This window comes from Bos grunniens, chromosome X, assembly GCF_055505025.1.
Source record: "Bos grunniens cultivar Pamir isolate PY7600 chromosome X, Bosgru_T2T1.0, whole genome shotgun sequence".
Classification (NCBI taxonomy): Eukaryota; Metazoa; Chordata; class Mammalia; order Artiodactyla; family Bovidae; genus Bos; species Bos grunniens.
Window position 1 is genome coordinate 28,119,410 of NC_141194.1, and position 23,744 is coordinate 28,143,153.

Here is a 23,744-nt window from a genome sequence, read left to right on the forward strand (position 1 = left end):
TATCTCCCGGAGTTTTCTCAAACTCATGTCCATTGAGTCAGTGATGCCTTCCAACCATCTTCTCCTCTGCTGCCCCCTCCTCTCCTGCCCTCAATCTTTCTTTCCTAGCATCCGGGTCTTTTCCAATGAGTCGGCTCTTCACATCAGATGGCCAAAGTATTGGAGCTTCAGCTTCAGCATCAGTCCTTCCAATGAACACTCAGGGTTGATTTCCTTTTGGATGGACTGGCTTGATCTCCTTGCTGTCCAAGGGACTCCCAAGAACCTTCTCCAGCACCACAGTTTGAAAGCATCAATTCTTCAGTGCTCTGCCATCTTTATGGTCCAACTCTCACATTCATACGTGACTACCGGAAAAACCATAGCTTTGAGTACAGGGACCTTTGTCGGCAACAGATGTCTCCGTTTTTTAATACACAGTCTCGCTTTGGAGCCTTAGGAAAATGCAAAGCCTACAACGAGAGGTCATTTCAAGGGAAGTTGCCTGGTGGGCTATTCCTAGACAGTGGGAGTGGTGAGCACGGCCAGATCCTCAGGTGGAGGGCCTCAGAGAATCCACAGCCTCCTGGACTGGTGACATTTACACTGAGTTGAGGGAGCCAGAGACCTCTCCTTAAGGACCTACTTGATTATTTTATCTTGTGTGTAATTGGGCAAATTCTAGATTTCTTGTTGGTACTTAAATGCGTGGAAATATTCATTAATTAGATGAACTGGTATCTGGGAGGGAAGATACTGGTCAACGACAAAAATTCTAAGAACTCTGAGTTGTTTCCAACTTGGAAAGATTCTACCTCAGGCACATTCTATGTCACATCCTGTGGTGGGAATGTTACATGATTGTCATTGCTAGGCAACATTTAGTACACTGTGATTATCTTTGTCTTGGAGTTTGGGTAATGTGCTGGAGTTCAGGGGGCTAGTGAAACAGCATGTGAAACAATTGACCAGCTTAAACTGGTTTGACCCTCTCAAATAGATTGTTGATTAGTCACACCTTGAGTCATTTTACAAAGAAAGAACTGCATGTGTCCAAGAAGGAACACATGACCTCAGGATGACCCCGGAGCCAAGCTCTTCAGTCTGCAAAACTCAGAGAAGAGAAATATTGCCCCGGGCCATTTACAAAGTGAGAAGTCCTTCAATGAGGAAAACCTGGCTTCCTGTAACCTGAGTAGCTAAAATGAAATTGAAGACTAGCCAATTCGCTTTCAATTAGAAATTCCGGAGACCCCTTAAATTGCACCCAGGCTCCTGGATTGGAGAGAGATCTGATACCTTGCCTCCTGCACTGATTGGCCTTGCAGTAAAGCTCTTTTCTCTAAAGCTCTTGCCGTTAAGTACTGACTTCTCTGAGCATTGGGCAGTGAGCCCATGTTCCGTGAGTTTGGGCAGCCTTGCTGAGGTTTAGGACTTGTGACCATCTGCTTGATGCACTGTAGCCCCTGGTGGGCCCTCAACACCAACCCTGAGTGCCCACCTATACTGAGTTTGTCTAGAGAGTTAGCTCTCGGGTTCCTGTTTCCTAGCCATGGCACTCTGGGCTGCTCTGGCTTCTGGGGCTCCTTTCACTTTTAAGGAAGGAAACAGCTCCTGGATCAGACATCTTTGGGGTGAGTAAACTCCTTAAAATATGCCTGTAACTAAGTGTGCTATATGAAGTTAGAATGTGCCTGTAGTCTAATAATCTCATCAGGACTGTGTGTTAGAAAGGATGAGACGGTTGGATGGCATCACTGACTCAATGGGCATGAGTTTGAGCAAACCCGAGGAGATAGTGAAGGACAGGAAAGCCTGGTATGCTGCAGTCCATTGGGTTGCACAGAGTTAGACGTGACGAATTGATTGAAGAACGACAACACCACTGTGGGTTAGAGTCCCACCTAGGAGAGTTTCTTCTGTCTGATTAGAATCCTAAGGCTACAGTCGTGGGTTAAAGACCCACCCAAAAGAGGACAATGTCAGAGGTTGGCTACTGGGGTGCTCAAATGATTGGGTTAGAGGTCTGAACACTGGCTTAAGGTTCCAGGCCTTTGGATTTAATTACCTATGTTTGTCTGTGTCTGACTGTTTTATGTGTTGGGATTGGCTAATAGGAGTTGGCTCTGATGGCACCCCACTCCAGTACTCTTGCCTGGAAAATCCCATGGATGGAGGAGCCTGGTGGGCTGCAGTCCATGGGGTCGCTAGGAGTCGGGCACGACTGAGCGACCTCACTTTCACCTTTTACTTTCATGCATTGGAGAAGGAAATGGCAACCCACTCCAGTGTTCTTGCCTGGAGAATCCCGGGGATGGGGGAGCCTGGTGGGCTGCCGTCTATGGGATCCCACAGAGTCGGACACGACTGAATCGACTTAGTAGCAGCAGCATGGGATGAATGTGGCGAGACTTTATTCAACCTGTAATTAATGAGGGTCCTCTGAATCCGGAGATAAAACACCTTGCTCCTCGCCTGGAAACCTTGCTCTATGGAGGTGATGGGGGTTTTCCCCTTTGCCTAAGGTGACAGCACAGAGGTATTGTTACAGATGGATATTCTTTTTTTAAAAAAAAAAATTATTGGAGATTTGTTGATTTACAATCTTGTGTTAGTTTCAGGTGTACAGCAAAGTGATTCAGTTACACATATATTCAATCTTTTCCAGATTCTTTTCCCATATAGGCTATTATAGAATATTGAGTAGAGTTCCCTTTGTTATATAGGAGGTCCTGTTCAGTTATCTATTTTCTATATTGGTTGTGTGTGTATGTTCATCTTAAGCTTCTAAAGTATCCTCCCCACAAAGTTCTCCTTTGGTAACCATAAATCTCTTTTCAAATTCTGGGAGTCTGTTTCTGTTTTTTGAATAAGTCCATTTGTGCCATTTTAAAAAATTAGACTGTACCTATGAGCAATATACTATGGTATTTGTCTTTGTCTGACTTCACTCATTATGACAATCTCTAGATCCATCCATGTTGCTGAAAATGGCATTCTTTCATTCTTTTTTATGGCTGAGTATTCTTCCATTGTATTTATGTATCACATCTTTTGCATCTGTTGATGGACCTGTAGGTTGTTTCCATGCCTTAGCTCTTGTAAACAGTGCTGCAAGGCACATGGGGGTGCTTGTTCCTATTCAAATTATGGTTTTCTTCAGATATATGCCCAGGTAGTCTATTTTTTAAAATTTATTGGAGTATAGTTGTTTTACAATGTTGTGTTAGTTTTAGGCATATAGCAAAGTAATGCTGTTATACATATATATTAATTCATTTTCAGTTTCTTTTCTCATGTAGGTTATCCCAGAATATTGATTAGAGTTCCCTGTGCTATGCAAGAGGTCCTTATTGGTTATCTATTTCATAAATAGGGGTGTGTGTATGTTGATCCCAAGCTCCTGATTTATCCCTCCCTCCTACATTTCCCCTTTAGTATCCATAAGTTCGTTTTCAGGATCGGTAAGTTTTCTGTTTTGTATTAAGTTCATTTTATCACTTTTTAAAATTAGATTCCACAGATGAAGGATATATTTGTCTTTGACTTACTTCACTTAGTATGACAGTCCCTAGGTCCATCCATGTTGCTGCAAATGGCATTCTTTCCTATGGCTGAGTAATATTCCTTTGTATTTCTGGACCACGTGTTTATCTACTCCTCTGTTGATGGACATTTAGTTTGCTCCCATGTCTTGGGTATTGTAAATATTGCTGCAATTTACCTTGAGGTGATTGTTCCATTTTCGAATTATGATTTTTTCAGGATATATGCCCAGGAGTCAGATTGCTGGATATTAAGGTAGTATTATTTTTCTATTGCGTTTTGTTGAGTGTAATTAATTTAAAATGTTGTGTTAGTTTCAGGTATATAATAGAGTGATTCAGTTATACATACACATATTCACTCATTTTCAGATTCTTTTGTCATACAGATTTCTACAGGTTACTGAGTAGAGTTCCCTGTGTTATACAGTAGGCGCTTTGGGGTTATTGCTATTATATATATTAGTTGTAGATGTGGGCTTCTCAAGTGGCACAGTGGCAAAGAATCACCTGCCAATGCAGGAGACACAAGAGAAGTGGGTTCAGTCCGTGGGTCAGGAAGATCCCCTAGAGCAGGAAATAGCAACTCACTCCAGTATTCTGACCTGGAAAATTCCATGGATGGAGGGTCCTGGTGGACTACAGTCCATGGAGTCACGAAGAGTCAGACACAACAGTCGTGTATGTTTATCTCAGGCTCCTAAAGTATCCCTCCCCCAACATTTCTCCAGTGGTAATCATAAGCTTGTTTTTGATATCCATAAGTCGGTTTCTATTTTGTAAATGAGTTTATTTGTGAAGTGAAATGAAAGTCGCTGTCTTATCCAACTCTTTGCAACCCCATGGCCTATACAGTCCATGGAATTCTCCAGGCCAGGATACTGGAGTGGGTAGCTGTTCCCTTCTCCAGGGGGTCTTCCCAACCCAGGGATCAAAGCCAGGTCTCCCACATTGCAGGTAGATTCGTTACTAGCTGAGCCACCAGGGAAGCAAGTTCATTTGTGTCACTTTTAAAAAATTAGATTCCACTTACTAGTGATAACATATGCTATTTGTCTTTCTCTGTCTTACTTTACTTAGTATGACATTCCCTAGGTCCATCCATGTTGCTGCACATGTCATTAATTAATTCTTTTTATGGCTGAATAATATTCCATTGTATATGTGTACGACATTTGCTTTATTCATTCCTCTGTTGATGGATATTTAGGTTACTTCCATATCTTCGCTAATGTAAATAGTGCTGCAGTGAAGATTGGAGTGCATGTATATTTATGAATCATGGTTTTCTCTGGATATGTACCAGGAGTGGGATTGGTAAATCATATGGTAACTCTATTTTTCGTCTTTCAAGGAACTTCCATAATGTTCCCCATAGTGACTGTGTCAGTTTGCATTCCCACCGAGAGAGCAAGAATGTTCCCTTTTTTCCACACTCCATCATTTGTTGTTTGCAGATTTGGGGATGATGACCATTCTGGCTGGTGTGAGGTGATACCTCATTGTACTTTTCATTTGCATGTTTCTGATAATTAGTGATGTTGAGCATCTTTTCATATGCTTTTTGGTCATCTGTATGTCTTCTTTGAAGGAATGTTTGTTTATCCACTCTGCCTACTTTTTATGGGATTGTTTATTTGACGCAGAGGTGCATGAGCTATTTATATATTTTGGAGATTATTGCGCTGTTGTTTGCTTTGTTTGCAAATATTTCCTCTGATTCTGTGAGTTGTCTTTTTGTTTTTGGTTTCTTTTGCTGTGTGGAAGCTTTTGACTTTAATTAAAGGTCACCTGTTTGTTTTTCTTTTTATTTTCATTACTCCAGGAGGTGGATCAAAAACCATTTTACTAAAAGAAAAAGATACTGCTGCAACTTATGTCAAACAGTGTTCTGCCTAGGTTTTCCTCTGAGGGTTTTATAGAATCTGGGTTTACATTTCGGTCTTTGATCCATTTTGAGTTTATTTTTTGTATGGTGTTAGAGAATGTTCTAAATTCATTACTTTACATGTAACTGTCCAGTTTTCAAGGCACCACTTATTGAAAAGACTGTCTTTTTTGGTTCGCTAGTATTTTGTTCAGGATTTTTCCATCTGCGTTTTTCAGTGATATTGGCCTGTCATTTTCTTCTTTTTGTTTTCGTGTGTGCTTCTCTGTCTGGTTTTGCTCTCAAGGTGATGGTGGACTCATAGAATGAGCTTGGGAGTGTTCCTCCCTCTGTAATTCTTTTTGGAAGAGGTTGATAGAATCTCTAAGTGTTGGATAGAATTATCCGAGAAGCCACCTGGTCCTGGACATTTTATTGCAAAGTTTTAAATCACTGTTTCAGTACTTGTGATCCCTCTACTCACGTTCTCTATTTCTTCCTTGTTTAGTCTTGAAAGGCTGTACCTCTCTAAGAATCTGTGCGTTTCTTCTAGATTGTCCATTTTATTTGCATATAATTCTTTGTAGTAGTCTCTTATGATACTTGGAGTTCCACATGAGTGTATTCTTAATGAAACCAGCCCTGATTACCTTGTTGTGGTGTGAGCATAAATGTAAGATGAGGGAGTATAAAGCAGGAAAAGTCTCCCCCCTACACACAGAAGAATGCACCCTAATCCGGCTAAGGAATTTCTTTTTTTTTTTTCTCCTTCCAGTTCTATTGCAATATCATTGACTTAGAGCACTGGGTAAGTTTAAGGTGTACAGCACAATGATTTAACTTACAAACACAATGAAATGATTGCCACAGTAAGTTTAGGGAACATCCGTCATCTCATATAGATATAAAAGAAAAGAAAAAAAATTTTCCTTGTTTTGATGCACAATACTGGATGCTTGGGGCTGGTGCACTGGGATGACCCAGAGGGATGGTATGGGGAGGAAGGAGGCAGGAGGGTTCAGGAAGGGAAACATGTATACCTGTGGTAGATTCATGTTGATATATGGCAAAACCAATACAATATTGTAAAGTTAAAAATTAAATGAAATAAAAATAAAGAAAAACAGATGAAGGAAGTAAAAATGTCACACTTCCAGTTATAAGATAAATCAGTACTAGGGATGCAATGTCTTTGGGCTTCCCCCGTTGGTTCATATGGTAAAGAACCTGCCGGCTAAGGAATTTCATACAATAGGGCACATTCTGGTGTTTCCTCACTAAAAAGTCCAGTCCTATTGTATATCAGCCAGAATAGCAGGGAGGTAGTACTGAACTACTTTTATATATTTGTGCATGCTGCTGCTGCTAAGTCACTTCAGTCGTGTCCAACTCTCTGCGACCCCATAGACAGCAGCCCACCAGGCCTCCCCGTCCCTGGGATTCTCCAGGCAAGAACACTGGAGTGGGTTGCCATTTTCCTCTCCAATGCATGAAAGTGAAGTCCCTCAGTCGTGTCTGACTCTGTGCGACCCCATGGACTGCTGCCTACCAGGCTCCTCCGCCCATGGGATTTTCCAGGCAAGAGTACTGGAGTGGGGTGCCATTGCCTTCTCTGATATTTGTGCATGTGTGATGTTAAAAATGAAATTTTACCAGGAAAAAATAGCCATTGGTTGTGGTCTTAAGGGCCATGGGCTACATAGAGTCCTTGGAGTGAATGTATTTCCCCTGGAATTTGCCCAGACATCTAGATTTGCTTGTCGGTGATCTCTGCTGGAGGGGTAAAGTATTTTGGTCATCTACCAGAAAGATTAAACCCCAGCATGCTCAGAAAGGAAGTGAGGAAATTGGTGTTTGAATGTGTGTGTCTGAAAATCAGCTCTGCCTGAGGCTAAGACAGCTTCCTCTTTCACTTTCTTCAATGGGATGCAGTCACTGTCTCAGCCTCCTACTGACTAGGTAAGTTTTTCTCCGTGGAGACTGAGACAGAGCCTGAACTTCTATAGGACCGTCCTCAGTAGACAAGCATGCCCTCAGCACATGGCGGGGCAGAAATATTAGGAGCCTGTGACCCAATGGGCTCCAGTCTTGGAACTGGTGGGACAGATTCCTTGGAAGCTGGGTAGCACGTGTGCCTTTCAAGCTACAGTTTGACAACCACATATAATAATGGAAAACTTTTCAGGGTTCTTTAAGTGAACCCTCAGATCCAAGCTGGTCACCTTGAGACTATCCATTCTTCTCAGTGGTTTCTCCAGGGAACTCATTCAGCCAATGCTTTCCAGAAAACAAATTAGGAAATGGAATTGGGTCCTAAATTAAGGGGCGATGCCTCAAGTTTGCCCATTTTCTTCCTAGAGAGGAACAAAGTGCTCTGAGCCACAGATAGAGAAGCCCTGAAGGCTTTCCTACAGCTCCCACGAATGCAAGGGCTTTCCAGGGAGACATCAAGTTCCTGATAAAGAGTTCTGGTTGACAACGACTTCAATCCATGAAGGCTGGGAAGAGGCAGCATGCATTGGTTAAAGACAGTAGGTCCAGGCTCTGTTTGCTGGCCAAAAGGTAAACTATTTTGAGCACCACAGTGGAAGAAATTGGTCAGTCAACTGCAGAGCTCAGTTTGGGCTGAGGAGTGGCCAGGAAGATCCAAGACAGATGACCCAATAGTAATAAATTCCATCCAGGCACCAAAACGCCAAACTTCAAGCAATAGCCTGAAAAGAGACATGTGAAGGAAACAAAGCCTCTGATAATCACCTTTCTTAAATACCAATTAATCCAACCTTGTCAGTGCTTATGTAACACTCCAGTCCTGGTGGTACAAAACTCTGGGACCTGGGATTATCATTTTCTACACAATTTGAGACTCATTAACCAAATTGAGGATGATTTCCCACAAGCTTGAAGAATGTACAAAGAGAAATGGGAGGATTGAAGCATAAAGCATTGACCAGTTTAAAGTGGTTTTGCCTCCTTAAAACAGGTTGTTGATTAATCAAACCTTGAGTTATTTATAGAGGCAGCACTATGCATGTGCCAAAAAGGAGCCTATGTTTCCAGGATGACTGCAGAACCAAGAGGGTTCAGTCTGTGGAACTCTCAGAGTAGGAATGTGGCCAGGGGAGAACTTTATGAAGTCCTTCAATGCGGAAAATCTGGCCCTAGCAGCATGAATAGCTTACATGAACTAATTCAAGACTAGCCAATTAGCTTCCAAGTTTGCGGTTCCCCTAAACCCTTTCATTTTACTTCAAACTCTGGATTGAGGAGACAGATTTGAGAGCCCTACTTCTGTCTTCTTGCTAGTCCACCTTGGATTAAAGTTTTTCTCTCAAAAGCCCGTTCCATAGTATTGGCTTCTAGGTGCATCAGGCAGTGAGCCCTCGCTGGGGAACACTAGTGCCTGATAGGCCTGGAGTTAGATTCCTCTCTGAATTCCTCTAGATCTGACGCTGTTATACTCTTCTTGCTCTAAAGCAGAACTTGTGTTCCTTAACACTCAAATGTATCTTGGGATAAAAGTAAGGACTCTGGATATATTCCAATACACTTCTTTAGGCACAAAGCATTGAAGGCTACATCAATAAATGACAGGAATAAAGAAGAGAAACAGATGATAGGGACCGTAAGATCGTCTCTCTGTGCAGTGTCAGATAACCTCATTCAGAATAGCACAAAACCATCTTGGATGGCTTTTTTCCTTTAGAATTGTACTTATATCTCAAATATAGTGACTTGGGTTCTAGATCACTGATATAAAGTGAAAATTGCCATAGAGTAAATCATTAGGAATTTGGGGGATTCCTAGTGCTTATAAAAGTTGTTAAGCCATTGTACACTTACTAGAAGATGTCTAAAAAATGCACATAGCTTAATTTACAAATGTAAGACAGTTACAATAGTAACAAAGACAACTGATGAGGGCACCAGAAGAAATGAAATAAGGAAAGAGTTTAAAATATTTAAAGAATTAACAATATGTGGAACAGGGACCCCAAGTGAATACATGATGTTGGGAAATGATGCCATAGACGTGGTTAATGCATGGTTACCATAAATTTTCAGTTTGTAACAAAACACAGTATTTGTGACACATGATTACATGCAGTACAATGTTTGAAAAGTATGCCTGTCAATCAATTAAAACAAGTCAGGAAAAGAGACTGACTCTGGCTTTTGAAAAGGACGGAGCAGCATTTTTCTCTGGGAGGACACCCCATTTTGCCCCCTGCCTTCTGTGTTATTTTCCCCATCTCAGGTCAAGTCTGGGACATGAAACTGTAAGGTTTGCATTAGGGACGCTGCTGAAGAGTTTGCCGGAATGTGGTGCTCCCCAGGAATCCTTTAATCCAAGAGATAGACAAAATTTGGGCTCCCATAGGTGAGGACTGGAGAGACAAGCACCGTAAAATACAGGTCATTCAGAGACCTCCCAAACTTGCTCTCAGGCCTAGAATGCCCAGACAGGACATTCCATCTTATAAGCCTTGTAGTTCTCTGTGAGGTCAAAGTCTCAGTCTAAGAAGAATGGCCTCAGTTCAGTAGAGGAGAATCTCAGGTTGGAGGGTCAGGTCCCAGGACTGGCCAGGACCATGGTGAGATCCCTGAGTGAAGAAAGAAGTATCACTAGACCCTCAAATGAGGAGGCTTTACAGACCCCTGCACCTATTCCTAACCCCAGAGGCTCCAGGCAGAGTTATAGGGATCAGAAGCCTCTTCATTTCTATCTGGTCTCAGTGACAGAATGGATGGAACCCCAGTTCTGAGGAGGGTGGCATCTTGGCCCTCATGACTGGGAAGATGAGGACCATCAGTGCTGATGAGAGGGTCTCTCCCACAAAGGAGGAAGGCTCACAAAGTGGCTCTGCCTCTGTCAAGGAGAGATGCACAGAGAAGTGCCCTGATTCCCCACTAAGGACTTGGAGAGGTGAGGGCTTCCTTTGGGGGCAGGAGTTATCAAGTCCATAGTGCGAAGGGTCCTGGGCTCTGACAGACGGCATGCTGAGAACCCTAAGGGATGACCCAAGGACCGCTGAACACTGAACTACGGGGTCCCCATAGAGCTCCGCCCCTTCCATCATCCCTCAGAGATCGTGCACAGGGCAGCCATAGCCGGAAGTGTCTGCAAAACTTCCGTGCTGGTGGCAAAGAGCTCGGACTGATGTTCAGCGCATTCGTGTGGCTAAGAGTGGATTCCCAGGACTGATCTGTGGGCAAGGTGAGGACCTGAATGTGGACTCAAGGGACCATTCCCCCGTCCTGTAACAAAGATAACGCCCAAAGTCTCATCTCTATGATCGGCAGGGGACGGTTCCTACAACTCTCTTAGGCCAATTTCTTCGGTACATTGTGATCTAAGACATTCTGTAAGATAAGCGATTACTTGACTCTGTAAATGAAGAAAACCTAGGCCCTAACTCCAGTCCCTGGGAGAGCGCCGAGTGCGAACGAGGCATGGGGCAGTAAAGATGGAGACACAAAGCGGCACCCATGCACTCAATTCCCGGACTTCTCCCCTGCCGATCTCTAAGAGGTGAAACTTTGTTTGGAGGCTTGTTGACACAGTTCGGGAAAGGGAGCAGTGTCAGACTCTGAGAGATATGAAGATTGGGACTCTGAGGACTGTAGAACACCCTGCCAGCCTTCTTCCCCCTCCCCCAACCCCACCACTTCTGTCAGCTATCAGAGATCCTGGGTATCACAGCTTTAAGAGGCGAGGAAGAGAGGGCCCAAGCCAGCGGATGTCCCAGTGTTCCTCCAGCAATTCTTTCCACACCTAATGAAGCTGAGCCAAATTCTGGACTTTGTGGTTGAGGATAGCATTCAGTGTTCTATAAGTAGTATAGAACGGGGCATCCCAGAGGGTGCACAGTGTATAATTTCTTGGGGTTTGTGTTCTGTATGAGGAATTTAGAGATAAATCTGTGTTTTTATGTTCTTGCTACTTTTCAAAGGTTGCTCCTCAATGAAAGCTTATAATCTAACTGTACGAATGACATCAGTCACACTTTCTGTTGTTTATCGGTCTTAAGAGTTTTTCTGTTGTGTAAAAGAAGTGGGAAAGGTTCCATCTTATTTAATAAGCTGGTTCAAGATAACATGGAATTACAATATGTTATTTCCTTGACAATATGAAAACACTAAGCAGTGCAATATGTGGGATCAAGAAATAGAGGGAAAGTAAGATGGATGGTATTTTATTTCCTCATCTTTCCTAGTTGTGTTTTACAAAATTATAAGTGACCGTGTATGCTTCGTTAATTCAAAAATGTAAAATTAAATTCTAAGAAATTCATCCTCATGCTCACAGGCTCATTTATTCCCTAAACAGTAATTGAACCTCTGCTCATAGAAGACTCCATGCTAATACTTGGAGAGCTGAGAAAAAGATCTAGCCACTGACCGTAAAATTATAGAGTCGAGAAGCAGCTGTCATGTAAAGGAAATGGTGACATGACAGCAGCCAAATGTGAATTCCCTGACACAAGGTAGTGGTGGGCCTTGGGAAAGTATAAGTCTTCCGGTGGGAAGTAATTATAAGTTCTGTGCATGGCAGGCTGGATGAGGCTGTGGCAATCGTGACCAGGAACCAGGTTCTCACATTGTGGGCTACATAGTTTAAAGACAAGCCTGGGATGGGAAACTGCCCTTAACAGTTACAGGCACACTTCACTCTGTTACACCTTGCTTTATTGTATTTCACAGGTACTGCTTTTCTTTTCTTTGTTGTTTTTCTTTACCAAATTAAAAGTTTGTGTCAGTCAAAATTGCTTCCAGCAAGTCTTTCAGCTCCATGTTTCCAACACCGTTTGCTCACTTCATGTCTGTGTCTCACGTTTTGATACCTCTTGCAATGTTCACACCCTCAGCAGCAAAAATGATGGACTCAGTGAAGGCTCACATAATGGTTAGCATCTTTTTTCTTTTAGCAATGACGTGTTTCCATTTAAGACATCTATATTGTTCTGAGGCACAATGCTATTGCCCACTTAATAACCTATAGTATAGTATAAACATAAATTTTATGAAAGCACTGGAAACCAAAAAATTTGTATGACTCAATTGTGATATGGACTTTCCTTTGTGGGTTGAGACCCAAACCTGCAGCATTTTCTGAGTCTGCCTGGGATTATGAGTAAATCAGAGAGAAATCATGTGAAGCTGGCATGGAATGTGTCCTGTGCTCTTATTCCAGTACAGGGAAACCCTGTGCAGATTAGATGGTTTATTCATGTTGTCTTCTGTCTGTGGCGTTTCCCAGAAATCAGGGTGGCACTCCCCTGAGGTGGGATGATGCCTTCAAGCCGCTGGACTGGCGCGCTCTGCCCTCAGTGGGGGATCTAGAGCCTACGCCACTAAAAAAATAATAATAATTGAAATCAAGTTATCTTGACTGTAATGTGGCAAACAATAGGGAAGGAATAGACACTTGTGGGTGGTTAAATTAATGAAAGTGGGAGTGGTTTATGTAAAAGGTCAAGTGAGAGATAGGTAAGATTGGGGCCTTTGAAACATTTTGGAGCTTTCTGTTACATCCACTGAGGATGTCTACCTCATGGCGACCTTAAGTGGCATACTCTTAACTGGGATATGCTAGGTTTCCTTGCTAACCAGTATTTTTCTGATTTATTTATTGATGAGTTTGGAGATAAGTCTACTCCTGTGAAATGACCACCACAGTTTATGCCATAAACATATCCATTACCTCCAAAATTCCCCTCTTATCCTTTTTTAAATTTATTTTTAATCGGAGTGTAGTTGCTTTACACTATTGTGTTGGTTTCTGCCATATATCAACATGAATCGGCCATAGGTATACATATGTCCCCTCCCCCTTGAACATCCCCCCACCTCCCACTTCTTCCCACCCGTCTAGGTTTTCACAGAGCACCAGTTTCAGCTCCCTGCATCACCCAGGAAATCCCCATTGGCTGTCGATGTTCCATATGATAATGTGTATGTTTCAGTATTGCTCTCGGTTTGTCCCTCCCTCTCATCCACCCCTGTGTCACCAAGTCTGTCCTCTATGTCTGCATCCCCATCCTGCCCTGCAAATACATTCATCAATGCTGTCTCCTAGATTCCATGTATGTGTCAGGATACGATGTTTATATTTCTCTTTCTGACTTTTTTCACTCTGTATAATAGGCCCTAAGTTCACCCACTACATTGGAACTCACTCAAATATGGTCTTTTTATGGCTGAGTAGTACTTCATCATATACAGAAACCAGAGCTCCTTTATCCATTCAGTGATGGACATCTGGGTTGCCTCTGTGGCCTATATGTTGTAAATAGTGCTGCAATGAACATTGGAGTACATGTGTCTTATTCAGTTATGGTGTCCTAAGGGTTTATGCCCAGTAGTGGGATGGTTGGGTCATGTGGTAATTTTATTCCTAATTTTTTAGGAAACTTTATACTCTTCTCCATAGAGGCTGTATCAATTTACATTCCCACCAACAATGCAAGAGAGTTCCCTTTTCTCCACACCCTCTCCAGCATTTATTGTTTATAGACTTTTTGATGATGGCCATTTTGACAGATGCCTTCTCACCCTTTATGTTTTGTGTCTGGGATAAGAACACTTGCCATAAGATTTGACCTCTTAGAGAGTGTACAATATAGTATTTTTAACTATAAGCTCTATATTATATAGTAGATCCCTAGAACTTATTCATTTTGTATAATTAAACTTTGTAACTTTTGATTAATACTGAGAATTGGAATGCTGCCTGCTGTATCAGTGAATAAATACTGTCAGTTATTGACAGTTGCAGCCACCACGGATGGTGAACCCTGAGGGAACACAGCATGTAAAAATACAGGATACGGGCCCCAGATATGTGAAGTTCATATCAAAGGAATGATTTCAGTGAGCCCCGATTCTTGCATCTTTCCATATATGGAAAAATGCTAAATTCCTTAACCAGGGTTATCTGGTTTTCCTTCATTTATCATAATCTTTTGATATTCAGACTACCTGCCCTTTGTTGCAAAACTTCTATGTAACCTGGCTCCTCCCCTCCCTTCTTTGGAGGAGGTCTCTCAGGATTACTGGAGACACTGCCTCCTGGGATGAAGTCCTAAATGTTTGTACCAAAGAGAACATACCTGTCAGCTTTTAAGCTGTGAATGTTTTTTTTTTTTTCTTTTAATTTATTTATTTTAATTGGAGGCTATTTACAATATTGTAGTGGCTTTTGCCATACATTGACATGAATCAGCCATGGGTGTACATTGTTCCCTTTCCTGACCCAGCTCCCACCTCCCTCCCCATCCCATCTCTCAGGGTCATCCCAGTGCACCAGCCCTGAACACCCTGTCTCATGTATAGACTGTGAATGTTTTTTAAGTCTACAGTTCCTTCTCATTCACCCTCCCATAGACCATGGCAACCACCACTCTGCTCTCTGTTTTTTTGACTTTGAACATTTTAGATTCTTCATATAAATGACATGCAGTATTTGTCTTTCTGTGTTTGGCTTATTTCACTCTAACAGAAGGTCCTCTTGGTTCATGCATGCTGTAATAACTGGAGAGGTTAGCTTCTTTTTAAGGCCGAATAGTGTTCCATTATATGTATATTTTGCATCTTTTTTATCCATTCATCTGTCACTGGACACCTAGGCTGCTTCCCTTTCTTGGCCATTGTGAGTAGTGCTGCAATGAACATGGGAGTGCAGAGCTCTCTTCGAGGTCCTGATTTCAGTTCCTTTGGATAGTAGTGGAATGTGGAAAGTATTATGTGTTATTTTTCATTTTTTGAGGAACTGCTACACTGTTTTCCCTGTAAATTGGCTGTACCAATTTATATTCGTACCAGCAGTGTTGAATATGTATAGTTTACTAAGAAACTTGCAAACTGTCTCCCAAAGTGGCTCTACCATTTTGCATCACCACCACTGAGGAATGAGTGTTCTTATTGATTCACGTCCTTACCAGCATTTGGTGTTGTCAGTCTTTGAACGCTGGCCATTCTGAAAGGCATGTCGTGGTATCTGCTTGTTTTTTTAATTTGCAGTTCCCTAATGGTATATGATGTGGAGCATCTTTCCATATGCTTGTTTGCCATCTCTGTATCTTCCTGGGCAAGGTATCTATTCCAATCTTTTGTTCATTTTTTATGAAATGTTTTCTTCTTATTAATATTAAGAGTTCTTTGTATATTTTAGATTAGAGCCTTCATCAGATATGTCTTTTGCAAATATTTTCTCCTAGACTATGGCTCATCTTGTTGTTCTCTTGATGTATTTTTATAGAGCAGAAGTTTGAAGGGAATAAAATCTAGCTTATCAATTATTTCTTTCATGGATCCCCATCACTTTTTTCTGTGATGATATTTTGTGGATTGGTTTGCTATGTGGCACATGGGATCTTAATTCCCCATCCAGCCTTTGAACTCACAGCCCTTGCACTGCAGGCACAGTGTTTGTAAAATTTTAGCTTTTTTATTTTGTGTTGAGGTATAGCAAATTAACAATATTGTGACAGTTTTCAGGTGAACAGTGAAGGGACTCAGCCATAGATATACACGTATCCACTCTCCCCCAAACCTCCATCAATACTGCCACATAATACTAAGCAGAGTTCCCTGTGTTACACGGTACAACCTTGTTGCTTATCCATTTTAAATATAGCAGTGTGTACATGTCCATCGGAAATCCCCTAACTATCTCTGTCCCACATCGTTCCCCAGCGGCAACCATAAATTTGTTCTCTGAGACTGTAAGTCTTTCCATTTTGTACTTAAATTCATTTGTATCATCTCTTTTTAAATTATACATCTAAGATATGTCATATAATATTTCTCCTTCTCTGAGTCACTTCAATCAGTAATGATCTCTAGGTCCATCATGTTGTAGATTGGCGGTTGCCACAAGAAGGGGTTGGAGGATGGATGAAATGGGTGTAAGTGTCCAAACGGCATAAACATTCACAACTTTCACTTACAAAATAAAGAAGCCCTAGTGTTCTTGCCTGGAGAATCCTAGGGATGAGGGAGCCTGGTGGGCTGCTGTCTATGGGGTCGCACAGAGTCGGACACGACTGAAGCAACATAGCAGCAGCAGCAGCAGCAGGGATATAATGTACAGCATTGTGACTATAGTTGATCATTGCTGTTGCTAGTGGCCAAGTGGTTTCCTACTCTCTGCAACCCCATGGATTGTAGCTTACCAGCCTCCTCTGTCTGGAATTTTCCATGCAAGAATACTGGATTGGGTTGCTGTGTCCTCCTCCAGGGCATCTTCCCGACCCAGGAATTGAACCCGTCTCTCCTGCATCAACAGGCAGATTCTTTACCACTGAGCCACCAGGGAAGCGCATAGTTAATAATACTGTATTGTATATGTGAAAGTTCCTGAGAGAATATTTATTTAATTGTATTTTATTTTTTAACTTTACAATATTGTATTGGTTTTGCCATATATCAAAATGAATCTGCCACAGGTATACATGTGTTCCCCATCCTGAACCCTCCTCCCTCCTCCCTCCCCATACCATTCCTCTGGGTCATCCCAATAACCCTGTATACGAGACAGCAAAACAGACACTGATGTATAGAACAGTCTTTTGGACTCTGTGGGAGAGGGAGAGGGTGGGATGATTTGGGAGTATATATATATTTTTAAAGTGAGGTATAGTTGTTGTGGGCTTCCCTGGTAGCTCAGATGACAAAGAATCTGCCTGCAATGTAGGAGACCTGGGTTTGATCACTTAGTCAGGAAGATCTCCTGGAGAAGGGAATGGTTACCCACTCCAGTGGGTAATTCTTACTTGGAGAATTCCATCCATAGAGGAGCCTGGTGGGCTACTGTCCTTAGGGTCAAAAAGAGTTGAACAAGACTGAGCAACTAACATTTTCACTTCATTTTCATAGTTTATGTACAATATTTTATGTTTCAGGGACACAACAAAGTGATTCACAATTTATGAAAGTTATGTTCCATTTATAGTTATTATAAAATATTGGTATATCCCCTTTGTTTTGCAATATACCCTTGTAGCTTATCTATTTTATACATATTAGTTTGCACCTCTTAATCTTCTATCCCTGCCCTTACCCTCCCCCTTGCTGCTCTCCCCTGGTAACCACTGCTAGCTTGTTCTCTGTATCTGTCAGTCTGCTTCATCTGTGTTTTATTTTTTAATTCTCCATATAAATGGTATTATACAGCATTTGCCTTCCTCTCTCTCACATATTTCAGTTAACATAATGCCTTCCAATCAATCCGTGTTCTTGAAAATGGCAAAAGTTCATTCTTTTTTATAACTGAGTAATATTCCATTGTATGTGTGTAGATCTTTTCAAATGAGTGGTTTTTTTTTTTTTTCTTTAGCAGTAATTTAAAGTAAGTTGAGTGCTGAAGAATTGATGCTTTTGAACTGTGCTGTTGGAGAAGACTCTTGAGAGTCCCTTGGACTGCAAGGAGATCCAACCAGTCCATTCTAAAGGAGATCAGTCCTGGGTGTTCTTTGGAAGGAATGATGCTAAAGCTGAAACTCCAGTACTTTGGCCACCTCATGTGAAGAGTTGTCTCATTGGAAAAGACTGTGACAGAGGATGAGATGGCTGGATGGCATCACCGACTCGGATGTGAGTCTGAGTGAACTGCGGGAATTGGTGATGGAAAGGGAGGCCCGGCATGCTGCAATTCATGGGGTCGCAAAGAGTCGACTGAGGGACTGAACTGAACTGAAAGTTTATTCAAGCTTTAATGCAAGTTATTCTGACTTTAAGGTAGCATCACATGGCATACTTCTGAGTACATTCCTGAAAAATTCTTTTGTACTTATTTCTGTTTTATAGATCTATGCAACCTCTGGCACTTGGTAGGCTATCATCTGGGTTCGGATCACATAGCAGTGAACAAATGGATACCAGAACTTTAGAAATCATGAAAGCAAGAGACGACAGTGATCCTAGAGTAGCGAACGGAGTGTTGCCATTAGTGTTCATGTCTGGATGATAAATTCTGTTGCAAATGCAACCTTAGGTAGTATGAACGGGTAGTCTTTAGGGAAATGAACTGTCCCAGAGAATAAACTGCCTTGATATGGGTTGCCGTTCTTTTTCGTAATTGTGATTTGCCCATGAAATGTATCATCCCCAACTGGACCTGCAGAATATTGTGCTGGAGGGTCCCTGGCGACATCACTAAGTTCCTTATTAATCCATTTCAGTGCCACCATCTGTGCTTTTTGTCTGACTCCTCACTGTCTCAGTGTGTACTCAAAGGTCTGGCCAAAACTCCTGATTATCTGGTGGCTGGGAAGGACTATCTCTTCATCTCACACTGGCTCTGCCAGGCACAGGTCCCTTCTTAATAAACAGAGAGGTTGGACTGGGGTGGGGTCACTGGCAGAGAGTAGATGAGGCTGGAGGGGAAGGGGAAACAAGCAGTGCAAACCCTTAGACTCAGACAAGCATCGAGTACCTGACGGAGACCATCCAAATTAGGGGGTTCTTTTTTATTTTTATTTTTTTCCAGATATACAACCAGGAGTGCGATTGCTGGGTCATGTGTTAGTTCTCTTTTTAGATTTTGAGGACGCTCCTTACTGTTATCCATGGTGGCTGCACCAATTGATATTCCCACCAACAGTGTATAGATCTTGTCCACATGCTCACCAACATTTGTTACTTCTGTTCCTTTTGAATGATAGCCCTTCTGATAGGTATAAGATAATACCTCATTGTGGTTTAAATTTGCATTCATAGGACGATTAACGATGTTGAACATCATTTCATGTGCCTCTCAGCTATTTGTATGTCTTCTTTGGAAAAATGTGCATTTAAGTCTTCCGCCCATCTTTTTCTTGATTTTTTTTAGACTGTTATATCAACTGTTTATATATTTTGGATATTAACCCCTTATTGCTTACATCATTGGCAAATATTTTATCCGATATAATAGGTTGGCTTTTCATTTTGTTGATGGTTTCCTTTGCTGTGCAAAAGCTTTTAACTTTAATTACAACACATTTATTTACTTTTGCTTTTATTTCCCTAGCTTTCAGAGACAGATCCAAAAAAAATATTGTTATGATTTATGTCAAAGAGTGTTCTGCTCATATTATCTTCTAAGAGTTTTATGGTTTTCACTCTTATAGCTAAGTCTTTAATCCCTTTTCTGTTTACTTTTGTATATAGTGTTAGAGAATATACTGATCTCATTCTTTGAGAGCTACATATCAAAGAATGAGATTAGAGTGTAAATACAGTTTGGTAATGTCAGAAAATTAAATGTTCTTTTATGTTTGAGCCAGTAATTCAGTGTTTTCAGAAATTAACTCTGAAGAGACATCCACAACCATATGAAAATACATAAATGTCCATGCACATGTTAATTGAGGGAACATGATATATGCACAGAGTGGAGTACTACGAAGCTATAAAAAGGAATGAGTACAATTTTGTAAACTAATATGGAGTGTTTCCATGATAGATATAGATATATAAAAGAATGTGGGAGTTTGGGGCTAATGTCAATGATACCAAGTCAAGTGCCTTCCCATTCTGGTATGAAGAGGCTTTGAGAGCTGAAGAAGACAGAGCCAGAGCCAGAGCTGCAGCCAGGGCTCCTATGGTGCCAGGGCCAGTGCACTTTCCAGAGCATGTCCAAATTTCCTCCCACCCCTAGTGAAGTCTGAGCAGATACTTCACATTGCATTTCAAGAAAGCAGGCAATCTTCCCACTAGCGGAGGGCCACGGTGGGGCTCATGGAAATTCAGCATATAACGTATTTATTTGTGTTCCTATACAATATGCACAAATTGGAGGTTTTTCTTTTTTCTGTTTTTAAATATTGTTCCTTTTAATTAAAGATGTGTTTAGCTTCAGAGTGCAAGTACACTAATGGCACAGCTCCGACATGTACTGCAGATTATCAAGTTGAAAACTAAGAAATTTCGTATTACATAGCACAGACTGAAATCCTTGAATCATTTCTTGTCATTCGGAACAAGATAACATGATATTGCAATATGGATTTTTTTGTGAAAATGGAAATTTTTCCACAGTGAAGTCTGTGAGATTATCAGATACAGAAAAAAATTTTAAGAAGTATTCATTTCTTCGTCTGTTTTATTTGTTTAGTCTTTCTTTGTAAAATTGAAGTTTATTTACCTGGATTGGCTTCGCTTATTTAAGAATGTGGAAGAAGTGAAATCCCAGTAACATTGCTTTCTTGCACACTTGCACTATAGTTGTTCAAATATCAATTTAGCATCTGCTCTTTGGAAGGCTTCTGGGTGGTTTTGGGGATGCTAAGAAAAATAAACTCAACCCCTTCTTATAGAATTCTAGTGTCTAAGAGCAGCATTCATCTAAAGTAGCTGGTGAACTGAGATCTAGGGGCCCAATAAAAATGAGGTGTAAGGAGGTGAGGGGATTGAGGGCTTCCTCATGAGGAGTCTAGTGTAAATACACTGAGGTAAGGCACTTGGAGACTTTAGGACAATAAAAGTCTGGCAGTGGAAGGTAGTTTTAAGTTAGGCTACAGGTCTAGCCCACCAGGGAGGCTGTGGAAACACTGAATAGGGGTCAGACCCTCAGATGGCGGGTCTCAAAGTTGAGAGACTTAAGCCTGGAATGGAAAACTACCCCGAACAATTGCTTTGGAATTATGGGGCTTCCCAGGTGGCTCAGTTGTAAGGAACCCGCCTGCCAATGCAGGAGACATGGGTTCAATCCCTGGGTCAGGAAGCTGCCCCTGGAGGAGGAAATGGCTACCCAATCCAGTATTTTTGCCTGGAGAATCCCATGGACAGAGCAATCTGTTCAGTCCATGGGGTAGAAAAGGGTCAGATACCACCGAGTGACTAAACAGCAACACAAGTAGACCAGAGAGAAATCCCCCCTAGGGAGGGGATGGAATGTGCCCTGTGCTCCTGTCCCAGTGCCCGTGAACACAGTGCACAACCTAGATGTTTCATGCATATCATCTCCAAGGAGATTCTGTGAAATAAAAGTAATAGTAGAATGAAACCGGAAACTCAGAAGCTAGTGGGCTAACACTCTTTGCTGTGAGTCGTGGAAACAGAGCTCATTTTATTGAAAGGGCATTCCATTCAGCGTTTTTGGCTACGTTGATAATTCCACCAAAGTCTATGAGGTGAGTCTATTTTAGGTGATGGTGAAATTGATGAAGATGCGGGCTTATTTTATTTAGTTACTTATGTATTTGGCTATGCTTGGTCTTACCTTTGGCACGCAGGATCCTTGATCTTCCTTGCAGCCTGCGAGTTCTTTAGTTGCAGCATGAGGAATGTTTCAGTTGTGGCATATAGGATCTTTAGGTGTGGCTTGTGAACTGTTAGTTGCGGCAAAGCTGTGGCATGTGGGACCTAGTTCCCTGATCAGCAGTGGAACCCAGGCCTCCTGCATTGGGAGTGCAGAGTCTTAACCCCTGGACCACTAAGGAAGTCTCTAGGAGTTGTTCAGATGAAAGAGCAGCCGGGAAGGAAGACAGAATTAGTCTCAGAATCAAATTTAGATTCTTTGAATTTTTTCCAGTTAAAAAACTACCCCCTCACTCAAAATACGATCTAGTAGTGGAAATGAAAGATTCTTTCTAAACAGCATTTTGGACTGATTTGGTGTTCCATGTGCTAGAATGCCACAGATTCTCTGACATCTCCTGGATTTAAAAGATTCCTCAGGGTCGGTGCTATCCTCCAGGATGAAACTGTTCATAATCATAGTAAAAACAGATATTGTGTAAAGTCTCAGTGTGGTCCAGGCAGTGTGCCAGGTGCTTTAGCTACATGCCACTAGCCCTACAAAAGCCACTTCACCTGAGGCTCCCCGAGTTTGGGGATGGACCCAAGTCCACACAACTGATATGAGGCAGAGCTGGGACTAGAGCGCTGGTCTGAATTTAACCACAGCATGTACCCTTCCACTTGTCCTGGCCTGAGGTGCTCATGAGTCAGTTAATTCACTGTCTTCTAGCACTCCAACATATATCTTGAGTGACAGAAAGAAGGACTCTGTGACGAAAACACTGGGATGGAATACATAGCCAAGGCAATATAAACACCATAATAATTAAGAGGTGTGAATAAAGGGGAGAAGGGGGTAACGCTCAGTTAGCATATGATCACCTGCATGTGCAATTCAAACACCCTCAAGTGATCGAGGGCTTACAAGATTATCTGGCGCTATCCTTCTATGTAGAAAGTAATTTTATATGTTTTAATTAAAAATAGTTATTTCTATTTATTTTTTGACTGCTCTGGGTCTTAGTTGTGACACTTGGGATCTTTGTTGCCACATGCAGGCTCTTTAGTTGTGGAATGTGAGATTTTAGGTGTGGCACGTGAACTCTTGGTTGTTGGATGTGAGATTTTTAGTTGCGGCAAGTGGGATCAAGTTACCTGACTAGGGATCAAACCTAGGACCCCTGCATTGGGAGCGCATAACCACTGGACCAACAGGGAGGTGCCGAAAGTAAATATTTTAGAACTACGCTAAATCTGGTGACTCAGATGGTACAGAATTCGCCTGCAATGCAGGAGACCTGAGTTCGATCTCTGGGTTGGGCACAATCCCTGGTGGAGGGCATGTAACACACTTCAGTATTCTTGCCTGGAGAATCTGCACGGACAGAGGAGCCAGCCGGGCTACAGTACATGGGGTCACAAAGAGTGGGACATGACTGAGCGATTAAGCACACACCCTAAATCTGGCTGAAGAGCAGGAATATATCACCTCTATCTCTTTGACATCATAACATCTGTCCTGAGTTCCTTAATTTCTGCTGCATTTTCCTAATCTTACATCACTTTTGGGACTGAGACCCGTTTTCTCCAAGATTTGCTAGAGGGTACTGCTCACTATTTGTAGGAATATGCATTCCCCAGGAAGCCTTTAATCGAGGGACAGAAGCTGATATGGGAACCTCCATGAAGGAGGACTGAGGGAAAATCTTCCCTGAATATAGTGGTCACCCAAAGACTAAGAAGAGGAATCTTAGCTCAGCAGAAGGAGCAGTCCCAGGCTGTGGTAGATGTAGTGAGGATGCTAAGCAAGAGGAATCAGAAGGACTCAAGTTGCATCCCCACTGTCTATTCTCAGAGGTCCTGATGGACTAGGATCACATGAGGATTATCCTGCCTTCCAACTTGGAATTCTCAGGAGACTAGGACCTTGATGTAAGACAAGAAGCTTCGTAAAACAGAGTCAAGTTACAGGATTCGTCATGTGTCAATGTGAAGATGTGAAAGTGGACTCACAGTAGCATATACTCTAAAAGGAGGCCCTGGAAAATCACTGATGCTGTGGTCCCCAGGAAACTCTGGGCACAGATGTCAGGTTGATTTCAGTCTAGAAAGTCTTAGCGAGGTGA

At 42.0% G+C, this 23,744-nt stretch overlaps 1 protein-coding gene and 1 pseudogene across 7 annotated transcripts in view; one reads left to right on the top strand and one right to left on the bottom strand.

The window, feature by feature from the left end:
- Positions 1-208: 208 nt before the first annotated feature.
- Positions 209-23,744, top strand: part of LOC147340038 (uncharacterized) — a 29,988-nt gene continuing 6,452 nt past the window's right edge. Inside the window, exons 1-3 of one of the 6 annotated variants that reach the window (XM_086388351.1) lie at positions 237-1,613; positions 7,750-7,953; positions 17,732-17,988. In XM_086388351.1, coding sequence (XP_086244477.1) covers positions 17,969-17,988 — 20 coding nt within the window. In that variant the 5' untranslated portion in view covers positions 237-1,613; positions 7,750-7,953; positions 17,732-17,968. Of the gene's footprint in view, positions 1,614-7,749; positions 7,954-17,731; positions 17,989-18,201; positions 18,455-23,473; positions 23,490-23,744 lie in introns of those variants that run through there. The other 5 variants (XR_015159197.1, XR_015159196.1, XM_086388352.1 and 2 more) reach the window with 5 other exon arrangements.
- On the bottom strand, positions 18,139-18,584 carry LOC147340039 (ubiquitin-conjugating enzyme E2 D3 pseudogene; annotated as a pseudogene). The gene has a single exon (XR_015159201.1). The product of XR_015159201.1 is annotated as a ubiquitin-conjugating enzyme E2 D3 pseudogene (transcript).